Source organism: Hydractinia symbiolongicarpus, chromosome 4, assembly GCF_029227915.1.
Source record: "Hydractinia symbiolongicarpus strain clone_291-10 chromosome 4, HSymV2.1, whole genome shotgun sequence".
Classification (NCBI taxonomy): Eukaryota; Metazoa; Cnidaria; class Hydrozoa; order Anthoathecata; family Hydractiniidae; genus Hydractinia; species Hydractinia symbiolongicarpus.
Genome location: NC_079878.1, coordinates 11,305,384 through 11,330,244, shown reverse-complemented (window position 1 = coordinate 11,330,244; position 24,861 = coordinate 11,305,384). Strand labels below are relative to the sequence as shown.

Below are 24,861 nucleotides of genomic sequence, written 5' to 3'. Positions count from 1 at the left end.
AAATACAGAAAAAAACATCCTCTCTTTTTTCTACCACAAAACGAATGCGTAGTAACATTGGCTTACATTACAGTTTTCATAACTTGTAGAACAGCGCTTGCATAGTTTCTGACGTTCACAAGTAGATTGAAAGAAAATATCTTATTTTCTATTTTATTTTCGGTACATTTTCCAACTAACTTGCATATTGTATGTAGAACGAACAGGTGTGTTAAAAAGTAGTATGTTAATCACTGCCAGCTAATCTTTTTGCAAGTATGTCACCACAGAATCTTTCGGTCATCTTATTTAACAACCTATTCCCCAGGGCTGTTCTACGCCTATGATATTCTTACAGTACGGCAGCCGTTTTGTCAAAAGTGATCTCTGGGATAAGGTTGCTTTTTTAACTTTCCTGTAAATACACATGAAGCCAAACTCGTCCCCAGTGCCTTTTGTCTCTTTTTTTTTTTACTGAACGGCGAGAAAAAAAAGAGACAAAAGGCACTGGTTTGTCAGTAGTGAGAATCAGGAACAGCAATTTCAATTCCAGGACCTATGGAGGGTGGGTCACTTTGACAATTGATAGGCCAAATCTTGAAGCAATATTAGAAATTGTGTTGCGTATTTTTATTATTCTTATAAATGTATCAAATTCAACTAAACTAAATTTAAAATATTTCCATTTAATTATATACAAATATATGTGAAAAATATTTTAGTCAAGCAATAATATAAAAAATTTAAAAATTGCGATTTAAATATGCGTGTGAAAAATTATTAAATTTAAAAAAGCGCCTAACACTTCAAAATCACCCTCTGCATATAAGACTCATATCATTGTCTCCAACGGTATTTTAACACGTTCGGATTAAATGGTAGAGAGATCTGTTTGGTGCAGCAGAAGTAAAGCTCTTTACACCATGTACTATTATCTTTAAAAAATTATGTGTTATCAAAATAAATTATCAGACGTGCATTTATAATTAACTGTGTACCGTATAAAATATATACCGTAAAATGCCGTAATCAAGCGCAGCGCTTATCAGCAGTGATAGTAGGACTTTGATACGCTTATTAACAGGTGCACTTATAACCTGATGCGCTTATTCACGGGTGCACTTATAGCCTGGTGCGCTTGATTACGGCATTTTACGGTATTTTCCTAAATGCATCTATAATATATTATAATTTAATGTAACGAATGTGTACCTTAATTCGTATAATTTTCGGGCACATGGTTATTGCAGATTCAGCCGAAAATTGACGTAAGCGTAATATTTCTTTCTAATTTACGGAAATTAGATTTTGTGAAATTAAAAAACTCAAATGACGAGATTCAAAGTATTGTGACACAAAATTGATCATGAAATTAATAATCGTGAATAATGTGTGGTGGTTTAATGGGTTCAAGTAGCGCGAAAAATGACTGTGTGTTAAATCTAGGCTTGGGAAAATTTAATTTCATTGAAATCAAGAAAATTTCATGAATTAACATATTCGTAAATGTTGTTTAAAATTTACTTTAAAAAAGGCTGTAATGCAATTGTTTTTAAAAAACAGTGGATTTCCATAAATTAAGATCCCTGCGAATCAAAATTGTTCCGAGAAAGCAATGATATAGCCGGCCCGAGTGGCATACTATTTATTAGATCATATAAAAACAATGCAATTATGTATGACAAATTTCAAATTTTTCGGCATCGCAATTGTCCTCTCTGGTAACATAAATCTATCAATAACCAATCAATGGATTCGCGAAAATAAATTCTTATAAAATTAGTACAAATTTAGCGAATGGGACAATTCGTAAAAATTCCAGGTCACGAAAGTTTTAGACATTAAAGCAAATTTTCTTTATAGCTTCCAGGCTTCAAACTTTATCCTAGTACAGAAATTTTGGGAAATAAATACCACATTGTATAAGGTTTCGATTTCAAAATATATCTCGTATGTATTTTGAAATCGAAACCTTACGTGCGATATATATCCGATAGAAGTGAATAATCGAATTTTTACGGTTAAATAAAATTTGTCATAGCCCAAAAAGGATTACTTAGGGTCTAAATTTTCGTCTGTTTTATACTTTTTTATCATTAAGAAACAGATACATAAAAAGCACAAAATGAACAAAAACAAAGTGTACTCATTCGCGCGTGGAGTGTTCAATTGAGCGTTGTTTATACCCTTCGTGACGCAATTATGTTGTCTAGCGGTCGACGTTCCTACAAAAAAGGTATGCAATCTCACAATACACTCACGCATTCTTTGAAAGATGCTTGCTTTCCCAGTTTTGGCATTTTCCTTCTCTCCGTACCCCTTACTGTTCTCCATCGTATAAAAGTATGGCTTGTTTTTAGTGGGGCATCTATAGTATTCACCCGTGTGCCATCTAAAAAACAACAAAGATGGAGAGTGAGGAAGACGTCAAACATGCAGAATATTAGCAGTAAAGCTGGTAGTAAAGAATACACTCACTCTTTACTTTTGCTTCCAACAGGTTCAAGCATACTGTTCCACAGCGCAAGTGCAGAAGCCGCATGAGCTTTACGCGAGAAGTGGAAGCAATCAGGAGCAAAGTAGGTTGTGTCGACCTTACCATTTGGTTTGCGTGGTATGATCGTTTCGTCGAAAAATGGTTGTAGCACCACCGTAAAATCGTCTCTAGTGTCGTACCTAAGATTGTAAAATTTAGATTCCTCATCCTGACTGTCTTATTAAAATGAGGATGAGAAATCAACAAAATAAAGTTTTAGCATTTTTTTTCAAATTTGAAACAACATCATTATTGTTTTAGTTATTAAATTTTTAAGGATTGATTAATGCCGCATTAAATCTTTTTTATATTTGTTTGAAATTTAACCTATATTCGCAAGTCCCGTAAAGCATTTTGTAAACAGAAATTCGCAAAAAAATGGTATGGAAGAAAAATGTTTACAATACACAATAGTAACTAACTTTTATATTCCTTGCGAAAGTTCAAACCCAAAATCTTTCGCGAAATGTTTGTTTGATATCAGAATGGCAGAAATAAATTCCGCAAATATTTGGACTTGAATTCCAAAAAATAAATCTCTGCAAACATATTACTTAACCATCCAGCATTAATGATTCGTCCAGTATAAATGCAACATTTACTGTGAAATGTTTAACAGAGGTATTTAGAAACTTTTTAAAAAAGCAGTAACCGATAAAAAAGAGAGGCATATGACATAACATACTTCCTTGATTCCACCAAATCTCGGAAGAGTTGGTGGTACTTTTGAGCAGTAAAATGTGTGTAATTTCTAGCTTTTTTCCCCCACACTGTGCCACATTTACACTCAATAAGATGGGGAAGATCACAATACAACGATCGCAAGTCGTTAAGAATTGTTACATCAGGAGCGTTTATTAAATTGACGAACATCTTTGGAACTCTATCGTGTAGGTAATCTAGCGCTGCCGTAACTTCTAAAAAAAATTATGGGTTTTCCTGGAACATTAAAAAAATATATGGTCAAATTACGGAATGATGATAGATGAGAGCTTATCACAAAAATTTATTAACGCCTTATTTCTTTTATGGCCTTTGACATCATAATTAGACACACCCCAATCATACAAAATAAAGTTGTACCCTTCACATAATTTTCAGGAGAATATTCCACATTGTAGTCTTTGTAACTTCGACAACATGAACACAAATCATTCCCACCAATAAAAAAAGTTAACACTTTCCATGAACCAAAAAAATCGTACTTGGAGTCCAGCACCATTTTCTCCACCAAATGTTTCGCTTGTTTCAACATACCATAGGATGTAGCACCTAAATAAACACAATTTTAGTTACAAAAGCATGTGCTTTTCTCATTTACAAAGAAATATTTTGCAAAAAGAATTATTTTAAAACTTACTTTTGTGGAACTTGTTTTTGCGATTTTAGCCCCTATTTGCAAAATTAAGTTCTGCTAAATTTCACCTTTTAGAGCAAATCCAAAAAAGAAAGTTCTACAAGGTAGGAAAAACATGATAATAATAACAATAAAGAGAATGCAGACAAAACATGACCAACCTGATACAGCTACATCCAAGTGTTCATTTGGAAATGCCACAAGTGGAGGGGTGATACCAACTGCGTACCCTTTCAAATTAGAGTTGTATTCTTTTAAAATATTTGGTAATGTGATATGTTTGTGAATATCATCATCGCCACCAATACTCCATGATATACCTCGACATTCCACGAATAAATCAATCAAGGTGTACGCGCAAGCGCCAAATCCTGCAGTCAGAGAATCACCCATGGCAGCAACAATATCGATATCATGAGGTGTCAACTTATGTACAGATGTTGCTTTGATGTAATGTTTTGATTTTTCTACAATGCAATCAAAATCTGGGATTTCTGTTTTGTTTATTTGAAGGTCCACATAACCCATTTCCTAGATGCATATAAAACTCTTAAACACATTATGGTTTAACTTCAAAAAAATATGAGAGCATAATGTATTTACCTTAAGCAGTTGATGATTTCTTAGAGAAATGTTGAAGATTTCACCGTGTGTTACTCTGTTTAAAAACTCATAGAAGTTTTCAAGGTCTCCCATTCCATTTGTCTTGAACAGTTGCCATAACCATTCTGTTTGATTTGTATTTTGTGGCGAAGCTACTATTCCGGTCTCATTAATACAACAGAAGACAAGTAAAGCCAGTAAGAACATTGTATTTAAATTACTAAGAAAATAATATCCAAACATACTGCAATGCCTAAATCTTTGAGTCCTAAATTTCATGATTTTTAAGAAGTAAAAGTTAAAATCCTGCCAAAATCTTGAGTCTACAGAATCAACACAGTTTATGGGGGCCAGGGCAACATTCATATAAAAATTAGGATAAATTTTTGTCTTATTTTTTATGAAAAAAGCACATGTCAATATTGCCTCTCAAAAACACTATAAATCTTCATATTATTATAATCATTTTCAAAAATTTGGACTACAAAACCTTAGGTTAATACTTTTCTTTAGTACGTAAAAAATCATTCAAAGTTAAAAAAAATAAACAATCAAAACAACAAAATGTGAGAAATATGGTGTAAATCTGCAAGCTCAAAAACAACATCAGCAAATTTTGCTGCCAAAGCTACAAAATTGCTGCATTGTTCCCATAAGTGTGGAAATTACAACAGCAATTATTTGTTGACTCATAAAATGCTGAATTACAAGGGCTGGTTTAAGAACTATGTGTGCCAACCATATACATTTTCTAGTTACAAGATTGTTTGTTAATGGTACAACATTGAGCCTTGTATATGTCAATGTTCCTGCACATCACTTTGACAAAAATGATAATAGCAAGGATACCACAAAAGCTGTATTTGATGCAATTTCCTCAATAAATCTGTTTAATGAAGGTTTACTTGCTTTGGGCATTCTCTTTTTGTCCTGGAATTGACAAAACTAATTTAGTATTTCAACAATAAATCAGGCAAGTTTAGGAGAATCCAGGAGCTTTAATAAGAAAACTTAGAATTGCATTTGAAAACTTGCCTGAAATCACCTTTGTTATTATTCAGGGAAAAACGATAATTCTGATTTTATAATGATGAAAAAAAAAGATATTAACTGTCATTATAAAGCTACTAGTCAATAAAGCCCGTAGAAAAATCCACTGTGAGGCAGATTAAAAAAAATTAAGAAGCATTATTTTAATTTTGATGACGCCAGTAACTCACCCACAAAAAAATAGAACCTTGTTTTCACATTGCCTCTATTGTGTAGAGGTTAAAACGCTGATTAAAATAATGTACAGGATCATATGTTTTCGCCAAACGCCTAAGGAGATATCAGGGTTTAAAATTTTCCTGACGTTAGCAATGGCTGTTAAAACCTAAAAAAAAAATTTATTTGTTTACCTGTTGCCTTCATGGCATAGATCTTGAAATGTTGGTCAAGAAAATGTATAGGATCATGTACTTTTGATAAACGGTTGCAGAGATATTAGGGTTTGAAGGTTTTTTGATGACGTCATCAACCCGTCCATTGTGAAACAGACACGGGGACCCAGGTTTAGGTGGTCTCTAGTTACCCACGCGGTGAAAAATCATTGAAGTCAACACCTCATTTCCAAGTTATTTAGCCTCAAAGTTTTAGGTGCACTTCATTAATTTAATATAAGATATTAGCGTTAAAGTAGTGTTATTTTCATCGCGCCGTAACGTCAGAAAATTTAACATATTAGACATGCATTTTTCGGCAACATGAAAGGAAAATGAAGACATCCACTTTGCCTGTTACAGACAGGCACAGTCTCTGTATTATTATAGAGAATATATGTATAAGCACCTAATTATACTGTATATGTGTACCATATAGTTATTCTGTACAGGCTAACTTTTCTGACACAGGCTAATTATTACTTCTCCATGACTGATATGCAGTGTTTGCAGTTCACTGAAACCCTTTTTTACCCCTCCTTATGCTCAACCTCCAAACCTTAACCAGGAATTCCATGTTCCAGGGACTTTAATTTTAACATATTTGTTTACCACAATCAAGTGATGCTCATGCTATAATATACTTGTTCAAACCAAGTTTTGCTGTCATAAACCCATTCTAGTTTTCATATCTGAAATGTACAGACAGTATTAGTTAAATAAATGATGGATTCATAACTGCCAAAACAACAAATTCTGTGTGTCATAATATTTGTCAAGTTGAATGTTGTGGTTGATTATTTCAAATATATGTTGACCACAGTGTATGCCAGTTTCAGCCAAACTTATCATAAAACATCTGATTTGATAGATTAATTCTACAACGATACTTTAGCTCTGATTAAAAAACGCATATGTGCCAACAAGAGGGAAAACCGCAATATCTATATTGATTGCTGTTTTGTTAGATTGACCACAACTGTCTGCATGATCTCTGAGATAGTCAACTGGATTCTAGAGAATGAAAATCAAAAATTTAGGTTGTTGTTACAACAACATGGGTACGATTTCCCTTGTCAAATGTTACCTAGCCCTGGGTTAACCCAACCCATGAGAGGAAAATTTGTGAGACGGTACACTGTGTGGACGACTACTGTTGGGTGTTGCAGGGAGTTGTCTGGATGGTATAACACAGACCCTAATTGGGTCTGCATAGCTCAAACTGAGCATTAAATACTCTAAAACTCCCCATCTAAGCCAACCCATAAACCCTGCTGGAAAAAACTAGGCAGGGTATATCATGCGATATATTTGTGAGACTTATTAGTTTTGTAAAATTTGCACATCTATCTATCATTTTGACAAAAAGACGGGAAATGTGACATGCTTGCATTCTCTACTTCCAGGTATTGTCCAGTGTTTTTTTCCATCAGGTACTTCTTGAACTCAACTTAGATTAAACATACACTCTCTTTCTCTTGCCCTTTTCCTTTCCTTTTCGGCCCCCAAGTGTGGCTTTCATGTGATTGACTTGATGAACAATTTCTGTGTGAAGATTCGGAGCGGAGTTATCGAGAGTAGTAAACAAATAGGTATGTCAGGCTGGCCGAAAATACAAAGTTTATTGGCCGTCAGGCTTTGCTTAAGCGAATATTTTTTTTCATTTTATAGCCAACTAGGAAAACTAAACTTAATAAAAAGTTGGCATTGTTGTGTCGTTAAAAGATCGTTGGAGTCCGGTTTTCGGTGTGGTTCTGCGTCGGACAAAGAGTGCTGTGTAAGTTCTAAAGTTCTCCTCTAAAGTTGTATTTAATTCAATGCGATGTATAAGATTTATATCTTGTTCTAAATACTTAATTAATTAATTAAAAAGTAAAATGGCTGTAAAGGTCTTATATTAGAGGATGAAAAATAATCTCTGTGATGGAGAGTTCTTAATAAACTCCCCCACGTGTTATCTGTGTTCAAAACAAAGATAAACCTGTAGGTTGCATATCATAGTCCAGCTAGCCTATTGCGGCCTTCTTTTAAATTTTGATTGCAATTATAGTAATTGCAAGAAAGATCAGTGATTAGCAAAATATTTTGTCCTAATGCCAATATAAAAATAAGCAAAAATACATCAAGATAATCCGTAGCTAGCTAGCTAAATCTCTAAAAGAAGCCCTCCATTTTAGCACTTACTGTAGGCTTTGCCACCAAGAACAGAGGTCTAGCTTGATCCACTTTTGTATCTGTATGCAAGACTCTGTATGCAGCTTTTATATGCTTCTTGAAAATTCTCATTCTTTAAGTGTCTATTTGCATATCTGCTTTGCAGATTTTATATGATGCTAAAAAATTCTTGTTCTTTAACAATGCATATCTGCATTACAACTTTCATACTAAGATTTTGCTGCACAATTTTTTTGTCGCAAATTTTATCTTTACTCTGAATTTTTGTTATAGTTTGAAGACCAATTAAGCAAAACATGTGTCCAGAAACAGAGCCTTAAATATAGTGATGCAGACATTGCTTTAGAAAAACAATATGTTAGAACATTTGGTCCATTATTTTTATTATAAATCTTGATTTGGTAAGTGGAAATTGCAAATAAGACACCAAGGGCTTGGTAGATAGTTCTTTGGCTAACAATATTTTCATGATTTAATTCATAAACAAAAATTGTTGTTTATTTATACATTTTTTTTTTGTTTCCCAAAAAGTTACGAGAAAAAAAATTGCTTTAATTCGCAAAGCTTTTCGAAAAAAAACATTTTATTTAAGGCAACTAATTTAATTTAATGATACAATATTTTTGTTCAAATTTTATACATTAGTATTATAAGGAAAACTTATTAAGTCTGTTCCTTTGAAGTTTTATTAAAGGTACAAATGATGTTGAACTTAAGAGCTCACAAAGTTCGGTAACAAGTCTTGTTTTTTAAAAAGCTCTTTTCGTTCTTAAGATATTCACATTTAAAGAATTTCAGATTTAATTATGTTACATAAATTATAATGTCATATTTAAGTATATAATAACAAATTTTGACATTTTCATTCATCAGTAATTTTAGGCCTGTTAAGGAATATGCATTCATACTTCATCAATGCATAGACATTATAAAGGTGAATTGATTAACGTAATTTTTAACAAAAATGACATACTCTCACATCCTAAGACATTCAGTAACTGAGAATCACCCACTTGCTGAACAAAAGAACTTCAGTATTTTAATAGATAATGTTCACCACTTTAAAAAAGAGAAAAAATAGCTGAGGCCGTGTATATCCGTAATAACAGTCCCATTCTTAATGTACAGGAATTATCTGTTCCATTAAAAATTGTTTTAAGAAAAATATTTATATTTAACAAGGAAAGGAGTGCATTTGTGCTCCATGCGATGGGCGTTACCCTTACCAACAGTATATAGTTTATATACCCTTTGGTTTGCTGATGTGTTATATGTTTTGTTAAGTATTGTTTTATACATCCTCTATGTATTGTGTAGTTGTTGAAAATTGTATTAAAAAACTTGTGAGATAGTTGTAACAATTTACTTTGATAATGTCTTGTAGTAACAAGACAAAATGTCTGTTAAAATAAAATAATTGTCATCATCAATCAAACTTCTCGTATTTATTTTTATTGTGAAGTTATATGCCCAAATTAATATATGTAAAATAACACTCGTTTTTGTCTGTTAAACCTATTTGTGCAAAAAAAGTCTTTAAAGTGCTTTTTTTGTTTGTATATATATATTGTTACAGTGCACTATTTTTTGCTTGTCACAGTGTGACTCAATTTTAACTGTTTCCCATTTCTGCAAGTTTGATGACATCAGTGGCACAGCATTTTCTTGACCAGGTTATTACTGAAGGCCTGCACAACAGTAATAAATTTTATGTTAAATCAACAACAACTTTAGAAATTGAAGAAGGAAGGCCTAATCAGCGCCCCCCTCCTGGCCACACCACCCATCCCAAGATATGATAATTCCATAAAAAATGCTATTCACCTATAGGTCGTCCAGGCATATCACTAATCAATGCTTTAACAATGCTAACAGAACAGAGATAACTGTGCTTACAAATCATGTAGTGTTATAATATATATTCTTTCTTTTAGCTTATCATAATGGAAGTCCGGCAAAAATTTCCAAAATCTCCTTTGACAAGTCCTGACCATTTTAAATCGCACAATAAAAAGAGCTTTCTTGGACCAAAAATAAAGTTTGATTTCAAACATGGTTTTACTCAGAAGTCATTGCATGGTATATGGAACTGTCTTTACTGGTTTTTATTGATTTGTTATAGATTTTTTGCTATTGCTGTTATTATAAAAATGTAATGTTTTTCATTCTAGGTGGGAAACCAATGCACCGAAAATCAATGGACCGACATAAACCATTAAAGATGTTATTTAACAATGACCCATTAAACTTGTCTGCCCTGTGTAATAATACAGATGGTCGCGAGTCTCCAGAAACTTCGTCCCCAGTCCTAAATCGGTCCCATGAGTTTGAGCCTAGTAATATTCGCCCGGTTGACTTCAAAGACCCATTAAATTTGAATCAGGAGGATAATGCCTCAATACAAAAACCATCAAGAAAACGAAAAAGAAGAAGGCGTAGAAATACTGTAACATCACCAGACAAGGAAGAAAAAAAAGACGACACATTGAGTGATATGAATGACACTAGTCTTTTTAACGAATCAGACACTTTAATTTCCCCCATAGAAATCATTAAAAGTCCAATGTTGGGACAAAATATACAGCATAGTATTACAAAAGGCAAACACACTACACCTTGTGAACGTTTACGAAGCAGTGTGTCAGAAACACCTACGCAAAGTGTGTCTAAACAGAATTTTAACGAAAAGAATAAAAAATACAAGTTTGGGAATTTTGTTCATTATTATAACAGTGACAGAAGGGATAGTGTTGATACAAGACTTAGTTGCTTTAAGAAGGAATGGTTTGAAAATAAAGCATGTTTAGATATTGGTTGTAACACTGGCAGAGTAACATGTTTAATTGGCAGCCACTTTCTACCTCAGTCTATCCTTGGAGTTGATATAGACACCGGTTTAATAAAACTAGCTAAAAAAAATATTTTTCAGTCACCTGTTTTTCATAGAAACATAAAAAGATTCCCCCTTTCGCTAGAGCAAACATATGGACCAATTATTGACTCAAAGATAATAAAGCGGCCTGAATTATTTAACGTTAAATTTTCGGTGGTGAGTTAATTTTTTTAGTTGTGTTATTCTCAAAATTTTTAATCTAAATAAAATAATTTGTAAATTTGGCACTTTGATGGAAAGTTATTTAAATAGTTTTTCCTGGCTGTAGAGACCATCTCTATAATTATTAAGGATTTTCCCATGTTTTCACTTTGGAAATGAAACTAACCAAGCATCGTGTGTTCCGTTAAGGAATTTGATATCTGATACCTAAATATCTGTGCCCTGTAACTTGCTTTTATAACTTCTTTTAGGAGAATTACGTTCCTTCCTCACCAAATGTATTGGAGTTTGTGAAGCCCAGATACGAAATGATATTATGTTTAAACGTCACAAAATGGGTGCAACTTAATTTTGGCGACGACGGCCTGAAGTGGATGTTTAAAAAAATATATCTTCAACTTTTACCCGGAGGAAGATTATTGTTAGAACCGCAATCATATAACTCTTACAAGAAGAAGAAAAATTTGACGGTATGTTTTTTTCTTGCGTTTTCTTTTTATCATTCTCATGCTAATCAAGAAACATCAGAAACGTGTCCTGATGAAGAGGAGATTAGACAAAAAGTTCAAAGTATCTTGAGAATGTGCTCATCTTGAAGTTTTGCTTGTATCATTATAAACGTTTGGTTTTTTATTTTATGTTAACTCATATAAACTTGTGTCCTATAATTGATGACTTCTCAGATTTTTAATAGGCCGGTTAAACAACAGGATCTTATTTTACACCATTTTGCATTGTCAGATTTTTTAACCTAAACTGTACCAAGAATATCCTAACAATACACGTTTTCTTTTATAAGAAACCAGTCTATAAAACAACCTGGACAGTTTTAAACTGTAGTTAACTTTGGCAGGCTAGGAAATCTCCAACTTCAAGAAACTTATACATTAACCAAAAAAAATCAAACATAGCAAATGTTGTTCGTACATATCCAAAACTATAGTCCTTGACTTGCAGCTTGTAAGGGTCCTTTGGAAAACAAATTATTTGAAAATCTATTTAGAAAGTATAAATATACTGCTAGCATAAAAGAAGTATTACTAAGGCTAACAAAGAAATGGTCATGCTTATGGAAAAAACAGTGTTGTAGAATTTCTTAACAAACAAGCACGCGACAAAACAGTGGAAACTAGAAGTGGTTTTGCAATTCATCTATTAATTTTGTTTCACTAAAAATCCGCTATTTAACTTCCACACGTGTTGCAGTTTTTATTTGCAATTTGAAAGTGTTTTCAACTACTTTATTTCTCTCATAGTTGGAAATACGCAAGAATTTTGACGACATGAAGTTAATGCCGACAGATTATATTGCATACTTGCTGTCTAATGAAGTTGGTTTCGCGCAATCAGAACGTTTAAATTATTCGGGCAAAGGAAAAACAGGTAGTTTTTTGTGTTTTAAAGAGAATTGAGCAGTTTAGGAATGTACTACTATGCCCGGTGATTTGAAGATCGTGGCCCCGCAGTCGTTGTTATGGACTTAAAAGCTTACCGAATCGAGAGAATATTCATCAATTAGTGAAAAAACGTTTAGTATTCAAATCATTGGGCTGGTAACAAGTGTTATTTGACTTTATTTTCTATGTGATTTTATTTTTTATTTTTATGTAGGATATGATCGACCGATTTATCTTCTCACAAAGAGTGGTTCACAAGCTGAGAAAAAGATGTGATATTGCCCTTGTACTCTTCTTTCCTGTTCCTTTAATATATGTTCTTATTACATATTTGTTTTTTGTTTTTTTTGCTGCCTGTTTAAAATGTTGGAAATATGTGAAGATAAGTCGTGATCCATTGTGTCTGTCGGATTAGGCTAGAGAATCTACATACTGCAAGAACAAAAAAATGAAATAAAAGAGCCTGGATATAAGGTTTCATTGCGTGTGCGAGGCTAGTAATCTTTTCCTTTAACGTAACAATAACAGACAATAAATCGCATAACCCAATGTCGTTGACGTAATTAGCAGCGTGGAAATTTTGTCTTTGTTGATAAACATTAATTCTTTTGCTTTGTTTTAATTAATTCTTTGTGTCTTGTTTTATAGCTTCTCGTCTCTTGCAACGTTAAGGGCTTCTTAGATGTCCTTTTAGACGGATGCTGTGGAAGGCCTGGAAACTAGGTTAAAATATTAAGATTAAGCTGTTGTCTTATTTGCGTACCCGCCTTTGCTTATTTGTTAGCTTCAACTGCGTCGAAGTTTTTTTATGTATTGGCATCAATTAGGATTCTTTCAAAAAACGTCTAGTGTACTTAAAGCTCTCATTAAAGCTGTAGAAACCACAAGGGAGCACAACGCGCAAAAAGACAACCCACTACTCGAACTTAAGAGAAGCCTTGAATCTATATTACAAAGTCGTCTACGTCTGTCATCAAAATAGTACCGCAAGTAGTTGGAGGCAAACAATGCGGTATAAAAAAGACCAGCCAGCCTCGTTTTCAGGGCATTTTCTTCTTGTTAATTAAGTTTCAGTTTCAGTTAATTAAATTTTAGTACGTATTGCTATTACCAAGACCTTACATTTATTTAACCTGTTTTAAAGTTTTGGACCTTTGAAGCCATATGTTCTTATAGTTTGTTCTTGATACTCTTCAGTATTTTTTGCAGACGACAAACGTACTCTTACATACCTAGTCAACACGTGTAAGGAATAGTTCAAAAAAGTTATAAATTCCTTAATTGACTGAATTACATTACTATTTGTCTTGTAGAAATTTGACTGAGTTGTCAACTAATGTTTGCATACTTTCTCTTGTTGTTGACGAATAAACAACCTTAAATAAAAGCCGCTCTATAACAGCCTTGTCCCAGGGATTTGTGCTTTTTTGATATGAGAGAAGAAAGCCCTTGGAACGGGTGATTTTATAAAATTAACTTTTCCTCAATAAACGGTTCTTTTGAATCTATACTCCTATATAGTCAGCCTCAAACTTCGTTTCCAGGGCGTTTCGTCTCTCAACGGGGCTGCGATTGCGCCATTAGGTAAATGCAACATGGCCTGTTGGATAAAGGTTGACAAAAACAATCTCTTTGCAAAATTTCGGCAAGTATGTTAGGTCTACTAAAACGAAATGCAATATCAACATGAAACCTCGTCTCCATTTCCTATAACCTGGTATAAACACTCCACCTTTTGAAAGGTATTGGGTCCACTTCTTGCATTTTCTTGCGAAAGGGGGAGAATAAGATTGGCTGCTAAAGCAAATTCGATGCGAAAAAGAAGAGTAAAGGGGTACTTATTATAGTATAGTTGTAACCATATAACAACTTCAACAAGAAAAATCTTTGTTTTTTAGCGTAACACATTTAAATTTAATTTTCATACTATATTATCATTTATAAAAATAAAAATCATGTAATAAAAATTTACTGAAATACCAGAAGAAAAAAAATCTATTTTGCACTTTTATTTGTGTACCTCGAAAAATAAATACTCGACCACTGGCGATTGTCTAGTAGTTTATAGAAGATTTGTTTCGAATTTGATCGCCAATTTGCGACAATCATATAAATTGTTATTTAATTTCGGAGTTACATATCGCATTTTCGTTCATTCGGCAAAGCATTAAACTTCATACCGCCATTTTATTTTTAACTTTCTATCACATCGCCCTTTTTTTCTTTATTTTTCGTTTTCTTCGATTTTTTGACGTTTCCTTCTTTGTTTTTCTTCTCCTTATTCTTCTTTTCTTTTTTCGCTTTTTTACTAGCTTTCTTATTCTTGTGTGTATCATCTCCTTTTGAATTCTTATCTTTTCCGTTCTTTTCTTCTTTGTTTAAAACTCCTTCATTTCCATTTGTATGTGGCGAATTCTTGCCTGCCATCTGGCTTTCCTTATCGATCACAGAATGAACAGGCTGATCTTCGAAGCTAACTTCTGAGCTAAGATGTGCAGTGGGTGACGTTCTTACTGTAGGGTTGGTACGGCTCTCGCTTGCAATATATGGTTCCCACTCTGTGACAGGGTCTGTCTCTTGTTTTATTTTTAGAGCAGGACTGTTTTTCATTGAACAACCACTTGGGTCCCATTCCATTCCAGGAGCATGTTGTGGAGTGTTATGTTCTGCGATGGAATCAGTGTTTTCCTCAGTAATCTCTTTTAACATGTATTCATCTCTCAGAGAGCCTGTATTTGAAGAATCTGAACACGAATAGGCGTGGTCCCACTCTAAACTTTCAGTCGATATATTAGCTGTGTTTTTCATTTCTTCTTTCTCTTTCTTTTTACTCTTCTTTTTTTTCTTCTTTTGTTTACGATTCTCTTTATCTTTATTATTTTTAACCTGTTCAGTGGTTTCATCGTTTTCTACAGTCTTAATTTCTTCTTCCTGTAACACATTAACTTCGTTTGTGTCATTTTTCACTTTTTCTTTTTGATTTTTAGTTTCATTGTCATTCTTTTCAGGTATTGTATAGAACGTAGGACCACGTGACACACGACTTTCAACATCAACAGGTTTCCCGTTAACTTTATTTGGATTAATTCCTATAGTAATCTTTTGTTCTTTGGGCAAATCATCCGTATTTACAGCGCCTTTGATGTTTATAAAAGACGGGAATTCTGTTTGACGGTTTCGCGAAGGGCTATCAATTCCTTGTCCTTTTACGCCAGGCTTCAATGGACTTATCTCAGGCATAGCTTTGGGTGGCTTCACACCTCCGTCCACATCATCAAGCAGTGGTATACTTTCATCGGGTGTTTTATTGTGTTTCATTTTAGTCGGAGTTTTATGATTTTTATTCGCTTCTTCCGGTGCTGTCTTTTCTAACAATGGTACATCTTCACCTTCTGTTGTTTTTTCATCCTTCGCTGTACTGGAAGAACGTTTCTGGAGTGTATTTCGTATAATTTCTGGCGATCTACAAACTGCTTTAGGTAACGCTACTCCGCTTTTAGTTTTTCGCTTTTTATTTTTCTTAATAATTTCCTGTGTTTTTTCAACCTTCGGGTCCTTGCTTTTGCCGTTTTTGTAAAGTTCTTTATTCGACTTGGGCGATTCTTTCTTCCTGGATTCAGTAAACTTTGTATCGCCGTATTTGACACGAGGAACGAACTCAGAATCGCACGCTCGGCAAGTCTCGCTACAGGAGCATTCGCACACAAGCAGAACATCCTCGGTCACTGATCGTTTTCGCTGCTTAGAGCACGGTGAGCCATTTCCAGTACAACAGCAACACGAATTTCGTATGGTATAAATCAACGGTTGTATTAGCGTCACCAACATCAGGGCGCACACACGACCGACGGCAGACACTTCGCGAGAAAACAATCCCAAGTGCGGTACAGTCAATACGTAACTACAAACCCAAATGATGAAACTCACTAGTATCATAATAAATATAGGATGCTCTTTATTAATTTTCCGCTTCACCTTTTTTTCTGGATCTCTCCTTCTCTGGTTGTACAGATACAAAGGGTATCTTAATAACAAGAGTAAGGCTATGACATAATACCAAACTTCTATACCTGACAGCAACCACTCAACTATTGTCTGTGGGAATAATATTGAACATAAGTAACACCAGGGATCTAACTTGATCCAAGCCATAATAGCAAATACTCCAGAGAGCATGACCCCTTCTAAAATATACACAATCCCTTTAAATTCAGCGTCTCTCCCACCTGCACCATTGATTGAATAGTGAAACGTTAACATAATTAAGGTCCAAACGCCTGATCCAAGAGAAAAGAGTTTAATCGACGTAAATCCCTGACAAAAACGTTTTTGCCAGCTGAACGATTCCTGCGATAAATACGCTGCTATGGCAATTCCATATATTGACAGTAACATATTGAAAAACATTAGTGATATTCCGAACAAGGTGATAACTGGTACGCCTTGACACGAGCATAATTTCGTCATTAGGACGAAGTTCACTATCAATGCAGACACACTGAGCGTTGCAATGCTTGCCACAAAGTAGTAATGGTATTTATGTCGTTTATTATTTTTCCTACTAAGTGGATTATTGTTTCTTGTTGTCCTTTCCGTTGTCGTTGGATCTGTAGTTTTTGCTCGAGTTGTTGCTCCATTTGCGTTAACAGCAAGAGTAACCGAGGGGTGGGATAATGTATTTGATTGGTAGGCGCTGATTTTGCTTCCAGAAATAGCTTTTGTAGTATTTAATCGAACTTGAATAACAGTTTCTGTAGCTTTCGTTGGATTTGTGTGCATCGTGCTAGTTGAGAGGATTACAAACGAGGGTGTCAAATCAAGCGGAGCTGGGATAACTGTTTGCAGGATAGGAATCATGTAGAAACAGTATAATGTTGATGATTTCATCTTGATTAGTTGATAATTAGTCACAGCCTAAAAAAATCAAAAACACAATATAAAATACCGCGTTTTGTGTGTCTCGCTACTTGCGGTACCATTTTGCTGTAAGACAGGCAAATGAGTATTAACTAGTCCGCGCTTGGGAAAATTCACGGAAATTCGCCCATCGCTACCCGCAGCTACCATTTTTAGGTCAGAACCGAAAATTTAGTTAGAGCATGGTTAGAGATATTCCTTGATCTGTGCAGTATTGTTAGTGGAGTGAACGTCTAATTTATTTTTGTAGAATATTAAAGATAATATTTGATGATGTAACGCGATAAAGGTGATCAACATGCTGATGTCAGCAATAAGGTTATCTCAATAAAACAATAGACGTAGTCACATGATCTAAAGACGGAAAACATGAATACATCGCATTATGAACGTGTAATATAACTTCACAGTTTATGGAATATATTTGTGAAAAAAAGAAGTTAAAGAAATAAATTTCCAGCCTCAAAATCTCGAAAAATTTTAGCATCTTTTACGTACTTTAGAAAGTTATCTTCCGATACAAAAGGTGGCGGACATTCCCCAGAAAAAAAACATCTGAGTCATATTTTGATTTGCTCTCATATCATCGCATGTAATCTTTAAATATTTATTTTTTGTATACGTAAGCTTATCTTGGTCTACTTCCAGTTGCATGCTCAGCCTGGTTTAAAAAAATCCACCTGTCACACAAAGCAAAAAATGAATTTCCAATAAAAATAGGAGTGTTAAAGATTTTGTTGTTGTTGTTGTTGTTTATTTGCGTTAAATGGAAAAAGAGATGCTATTGGACTAAATATTGCGGCACATTAATTTTTCACTTTCTTCGGATTTCAAATATTATGCAACGACTGTGCGTTTTTATGTATCATAAAAAGGTCGTTCGGAAATATGCTCTGCTTGGTAATGTTCAGCAAATAGGTGTGTCCAGAGCTACCTGGACAGTTATCAAAAATGACCCTTAGCATTCGGTGGTTGCAACCCCTGGCCTGTTTCCCTTCCAATGGCTTTAAAGAAAAAACAAAAGAAAAAAAACAACCATTCTCCTTGTTTTTTAATAACCAGAACATGCAAAAGTTTTGTTCCCCTTGCTAGGAATGATGGTTTTTACAGGTCTGAAAATAAGATGACATACAACATCTGAATTAAGCAAAAGAAAGCCAGATATGTGAAAGTCTGTGCTCCTCCACAATGAATGTTGGTTTGTCATTAAAAGTTGAAAATAAAAATATGAAATAAAAATAAAAATAATGTAAAGATATAGTGCTTTTTTGTTTACATTAAATATCTCGTACCTGTTGTTTGCATTTCCTCGATGGGATACAGGGCCGCTAAAAAGTTTAAAAACATTCTTTAGTTATTCTACCATTTTTTCTCAGTTATTCATGTCCTTTCTTTCTATATCGTTTTCTCTAATATTTTACGTCGTAAAATGACTTTCGCCTGATTTTGTAATTTATTTGCGACTACAAAGGCTCCATTTAGGTGTTTCCCACTTTCTCTTCTTCACTTGTTTGAGAAAAAAAAAGAAGTTTTAAACAATATGTGTACATAAAAAGCATGGAGAAAATCTTTAGTTTGTAAAACATCTGCTTATTTTCGAGAATTAAATTCATTTCTTTTTAACTTCTTTCTTTTAAAAGAGCATGCGGGATAAATTAAAGTTTTATAACTCGCTAATTCAAAAGCTCTCTTGAGGTGTTTTCATCGACTATAATTATCTTGTGGTACATAAAACGGAGCCGACTAGTCAAAAACGTACTCTCTCAAAATAAAATCACTTATTTAAACTGAAATTAAACATTAAAAAAGCGCGCCATTTGAAATAAAAAATGGAAGCATATAGAAGTCGGAACTAATTGGAGAAAAATATCTATCTATCAAATACTCTGAATTAAATAATCCCACCACAGGAATGGAGATTAAGGGGTGTGTCCACATTTGGAATTTATCCTAGAAACTATTAATCTCTACACTTTTTTAACCATTTATCTTTTAAAGAAGAATTGAGGTCATAAAACAACCTTAGCTTAGCGTTTTTTCTTCCTTAATATATTGGTGCACATAAAAATTCTTAAATTTTTATATATAGCCGTAAATTAGCAGTTTTTCAAGGTCACGTGATTAAGAATGTGACGACACTAGTGCGAGACAGTTTCAAGCTGCAGGTATATACATTCGTTCAGCGATGGCGTCCTCAGACGGTGACATAGTTTTTTTTATGCTCTTTTGATGATATTTGCGAAGATAGCTCTGTTAGTTCCGTTGCTAGTTATAAAGATTATTTGTGTGAATATGTTGGAGAGCTTGACATAGCAAAGAAGAACTGAAGAAAAGAGAGTGACGATGGCTACGATGAAGACGAGTTTAACTCAGATAGGACAGCTAATCTGTATTGGTGCAAATTTACGTTTTTTACGATAATGCTGACATTTGTAGAATGTAAATGATGCACAGAGTATGAAACTTTACTTGGTGATAAACTTAATTCTGGATGCATAACAAAACATCGCGACTTTGACACATTATGGCTTAATACATGCATGTTTTTATCGTTTACGAAAACATCAGCGGAACCATGTAGCTACAATTCTTCAAATATAGAGGTAGAAGTCGTGCTGCACTCCTTCAACATAAACATTCGACTTTGTGTTTTGTGCACTTCAGCCGCTCCCACACTTTTGACGTCATTACCGAATGACTTTGTAACCTCATATCTCCCTCAATTTTATGGATACAATTTTATTTTTTTTAGAATGAATGAAATTAAAACAAAGAATAAAAAAATCAATTTTGACCTTAATTCTCCTTTAAATTTCTCTGAGGGGCTGATCACATTAGGCGAGTCAGCCCGGTTAAGCTCGTCTGTATCATCAAAATAGCAGAGATGAGTATATCTAATGAGTAATAGTGATACTGTACATCATTGGAAAAATGTAAGTATCTATAATCTCGTTTGAAAGGCTAAAACTGGATGTCACCTCTAAAACTCTCTGCAATACCACTTTTTATGTTCCCAATGGTTTTAAGTCCAACAAAAAAATTGAGTTACTATCAACTTTTTTCTTTAAACTCAACAAATTCACTTTTCAACTTTAAGTGAATAAAAAAACTGAAATTATATTCTGATAAAACAGAACACTTTTTAGACTCCAAAAATCCAGCTTTAAAATTATTTTATCTTTAAAAGGACTGAGTTCTACGTTCTTATAGGAAAAACAAAAATAAAGAAACACGTATTGAGATGCATGTAAGGTTGGGTCATAAAATAAATGTCTGCCCCTTTTTAACAATAACCACAAAACATGTCAAAAAACAAACAAAAGATTATCGAAAGTTTTTACAAAATATTAGCGAAAAAGAAATTCTCTTACTAATGTGTTCTTTTTTTGTACATTCGTTTTCAAAACATCAGCAAAAAGCAGTTTCTAATAAGACATCGTCGTCACTTTAAAATCCTCCCAAACAAGTTTTCATATTTAATTTTACGAGCTTTTAGAAAAAATAAAAAATATTGGAACTCAATTATATATAATAACGAAAATGCAAGTAACAAACTTGATAGTCGATCCTATTTTCTCAAAAATACTATTAGTAACTTCTACTGCAAATTTTTTATAAAAGTTTTTTAATGACTTTCTCTATTCGAGAATATGCAAAAATCCATAAATGAGCGATGTATCAAACATTTTTCTATCGCGATTTTCTTTACTTATATTAAATTTTACAGTTAACTTACAGAAGTAATCTTTTGTATACTGTTCAATTGTGATCCATATTAGCAGTATATGATCTATTTTATCCCGGAGAGACCTTTAAGCAATTCTATGAATATGACATGCATTATTTGAAAATGAACAGGTTTGGAGAGAGTTTCTCTATTGTACCACCAAGACAATAGCAATGAAAATAACAAAGAAACAAATAAACAAACAAACAAATAAAAAAATAATAAATCACGACAAAATCAGCAGCCAGAACAACAATAACAACAACATCAGCAACAACAAAACAAAAACAAAAACAACGACAAAAAATAATAGCAACAATAACAGCAGAAGCAACAGAAGCAACAATAAACAACGACAACAACGACAACAACAACGACAACAACAATAACAATAACAACGACGACAACGACAACAACAATAACAACAACGACAACAACAACGAAAACAACGACAACAACGACAACAACAATAACAACAACGACAACAACAACGACGACAACGACAACAATAACAACGACGACAACGACAACAATAACAACGACGACAACGACAACAACAATAACAACAACGACAACATCAATAACAACAACGACAATAACAACGACAACAACAATAACAACGACAACAACAACAACAACGACGACAACAACAATAACAACAACGACAACAACAATAACAATAACAATGACAACAACGACAACAACAAAAACAACAACAACGACAACAACAACAGCAACAAAGATGACAACAACTAACAGTTACATACCGGTTATCATGTTGTCAGGTTTATGACGCAATAACTTTACCATTGTTTTATCTTGCACAGTATATCTTCCCATATTTAGCGCTACTTTTTCAATGAGTGTACGCGCGAGTGTGGTGTTTCTAATTTCAAGAATTTCAAATGATTTTACCAAAATGTTATTTAAAACATGTTCTAATGCGCGAAGTTCGATTGAATGAAATGTAGTTTGAATATCTTGCATGAAAAATTTATGTGGCTTGTTTGTCTTTGAAGAATCCATATTGAAGAAATAGGAAAAATTGATTCAATTAAGAATTCTCACATACGCGACGTGAGGGTATGTTAGATAAATATAATTCTAGCTTTTTTAATTAACTCTTTACTTTAGCTGATAAAGAAATTTAATAATTATTTTCAGGAAAAAAAATTAGTTTGAAGTTTATTATTCTTCCCTGTGGGATATTAGCAGACAATTTTCTGCCTTTGGAAATCCACTTACTCCTGTTTTGTGTAAAATCGTATTACCATTAACTTCAACTACGTCCCCTGCGCACTTATCGACAGATCTGACGAAAACTGCTCGTCTCGCCGTCAGATATACAAAAAGAGAGACTCTGGGATCGAGATTACATTAATTGTCCATCTTGTTACACGCTTTTTCTTTTATAAGAATATACCTTATAAGAAAATAAAGCTGGGATTTTGGTTCTCCTATAAGAAAAACGCGCGCGCAGTCATTATTTAACAACTCACTGTACACGCACGTGTACAGTGAGTTGTTAAATAATGGCCGAAGACTTATTTTTTTCAAGTCCTTTACATATATTATTATATCACTGAACTAATTTCAAATTTTATTCTTAATAATAATAGCTAATTTAGAAATCCTTATAAAATTATAGAAAAAATGAAAAAATATCGTAACAGTTCGCAGTGTGTTAGAAAACGTTTTTCTCATCACTAGAGCTCTTTGCAATAAACCTCGAGTTCTCAAAACCAGAATGAAAGAATCTCGTAAATATTCCCATAACATATCGTAGATACTCTCGTAGATATTCTCGTAATGGGTAAGAAAATTTCGTAACACTTCGTAATAATTCATAAATTCGAGAAAATTATTTTTATTACAACTTAATGAATCATCGCTGCTTAATCTTAATCTTGTTCTGAGGGCATGTTCTTATCGCCGTCTCGGATGTCTGAAAGGGGATTCAAGATGCCCTGGAAACGAGGTTGATCTCTGCCTTATATTAACATGTTGTCGTGACTTCGCTACATTTGTTCCGTCTTGTTTATAAATTACAAATACATACATACACACATACAAAGATGGTGTAGTGACTCGGCTGTAAACATAAGGTTTCAAGTTCGAGTCCCCCCCCCTTCCGGCTTACTTTAAGGGTAGTGTTGCTAGGCCATTTGGTGCCATCTACTGACCGCTAACCAGCTCGTGTATAACCAAAACGTATCTCTGGCGGTGATTTAACATATTTACAGTCGGAGGGAAAGAAAAGCCAGTCGTTAGAATAGAATTCCCAAGTACATTTAAATCGTTACTTACTTATTATATCCAACTTGTTTTAATTAATTTTTATGATATATTTAATTTCTGTTAGTGGAAGTACTATTTTTAATAGTTTTGTTTTGATTTTGTAACCTTTTTTTACTTCCTTAGGAAAGACGGCATCACGATGTATACTATGCACAAAATGAAAAAAGTCTTATCTCCCGTGTTTAATTCTTCAATTTTTAATTCGTTGACCATAAAATATTAACCTCGGCACAGCAGCCTAACTGTTGAAACTGATGAAAAAATTCTTAAAATAAAATTAATTTAACCACGGTTGAACTTGGGCTTTTCTGTTAAAACAACCTGAAATTCATATATATATATATATATATATATATATATATATATATATATATATATATATATATATATATATATATATATATATATATATATATATATATATATATATATATATATATATATATATATATATATATATATATATATATATATATATATATATATATATATATATATATATATATATATATATATATATATATATATATATATATATATATATATATATATATATATATATATATATATATATATATATATATATATATATATATATATATATATATATATATATATATATATATATATATATATATATATATATATATATATATATATATATATATATATATATATATATATATATATATATATATATATATAGCTTTCTAGAAAGAAAAGTTTACATTTTGATTTAATTTGACCAGAGCTTAAAGAGACCAAGTCATGTCTAGAAAAATGATGCTGGAACCTATTCCAGCAGAGAATAAAAATAATAAAAATAGTATATGCATAAAACATTTAATTTTAAGGACTTCCCTATCCACCCTATTGCCTATTATTTCCTTGTAAAAACAGGTATATTAATATGGTATATTTATTCTCTGTGGAGTTACAATGTAGGAAAACTATATGGAGTACCTTACTTTTCCATGGCTGGACAATACACGAATCATAGACTAAACTCTGCCATCATTCTTGTAAGGACTCCAGTCATCATTCTAAACTTGTTCAAGATAAAATCCAAAAACTTTTTAACAAATTCATAGCAAAAGTTCACTCTTTAAGATTCATTAACTCAAAAAAGTGCGCACGAAAGGCAAACGCAAAAACTCTGTGGAGGAGTGTAAAAACAAAATGGCTTAATAAAAACTCATTAAAAACGAATTCTATGGAAAAGCAAATGCTGGCTCCAAATGAGAAAAAATCTTTTGTTTTGGTAGCGATAAATTTTAAACGTTTCCTTGGAGAATGGTATTTTCTACAATTTTGATCATCTTTAAAAAAAAGGTTTTAGATAAATTGGAGAACGAAACAAACAGTGTAAAAGTCTTAATATTTAAAACTATTCACA

The 24,861-nt window shown here is 33.0% G+C and overlaps 3 protein-coding genes across 7 annotated transcripts; 1 reads left to right on the top strand and 2 right to left on the bottom strand.

Annotated features, from left to right (window-relative positions):
* Positions 1-594: 594 nt before the first annotated feature.
* LOC130641254 (phospholipase B1, membrane-associated-like) lies at positions 595-7,397 on the bottom strand. Of its 2 annotated transcripts, XM_057447980.1 has the most exons (7): positions 5,876-7,397; positions 4,476-4,695; positions 4,034-4,403; positions 3,599-3,787; positions 3,201-3,432; positions 2,458-2,655; positions 595-2,371 (listed from the first exon to the last, which is right to left on the bottom strand). In XM_057447980.1, exons 2-7 carry the CDS (start codon positions 4,680-4,682, stop codon positions 2,032-2,034), a joined length of 1,536 nt encoding a protein of 511 aa, XP_057303963.1. In that variant the 5' UTR covers positions 4,683-4,695; positions 5,876-7,397; the 3' UTR covers positions 595-2,031. The 2 variants fall into 2 exon arrangements, with proteins under 2 accessions (XP_057303963.1, XP_057303962.1); XM_057447979.1 differs by lacking the exon at positions 5,876-7,397 and having other exon boundaries at positions 4,476-5,814.
* LOC130642237 (probable RNA methyltransferase Y17G7B.18) lies at positions 7,280-12,851 on the top strand. Its single transcript, XM_057449325.1, has 7 exons — positions 7,280-7,302; positions 7,568-7,673; positions 10,006-10,150; positions 10,243-11,120; positions 11,378-11,596; positions 12,383-12,509; positions 12,738-12,851. The coding sequence occupies exons 1-7, from the start codon at positions 7,280-7,282 to the stop codon at positions 12,797-12,799; spliced, it is 1,560 nt and encodes a 519-aa protein (XP_057305308.1). The 3' UTR covers positions 12,800-12,851.
* A 1,303-nt stretch (positions 12,852-14,154) lies between these two features.
* On the bottom strand, positions 14,155-24,612 carry LOC130641251 (uncharacterized). Of its 4 annotated transcripts, XM_057447971.1 has the most exons (3): positions 24,434-24,612; positions 18,733-18,768; positions 14,155-17,437 (listed from the first exon to the last, which is right to left on the bottom strand). In XM_057447971.1, the coding sequence occupies exons 1-3, from the start codon at positions 24,461-24,463 to the stop codon at positions 14,717-14,719; spliced, it is 2,787 nt and encodes a 928-aa protein (XP_057303954.1). In that variant the 5' UTR covers positions 24,464-24,612; the 3' UTR covers positions 14,155-14,716. The 4 variants fall into 4 exon arrangements, with proteins under 4 accessions (XP_057303954.1, XP_057303956.1, XP_057303957.1 ...); XM_057447973.1 differs by lacking the exon at positions 18,733-18,768; XM_057447974.1 differs by lacking the exon at positions 18,733-18,768 and having other exon boundaries at positions 24,429-24,607.
* Positions 24,613-24,861: the final 249 nt, after the last annotated feature.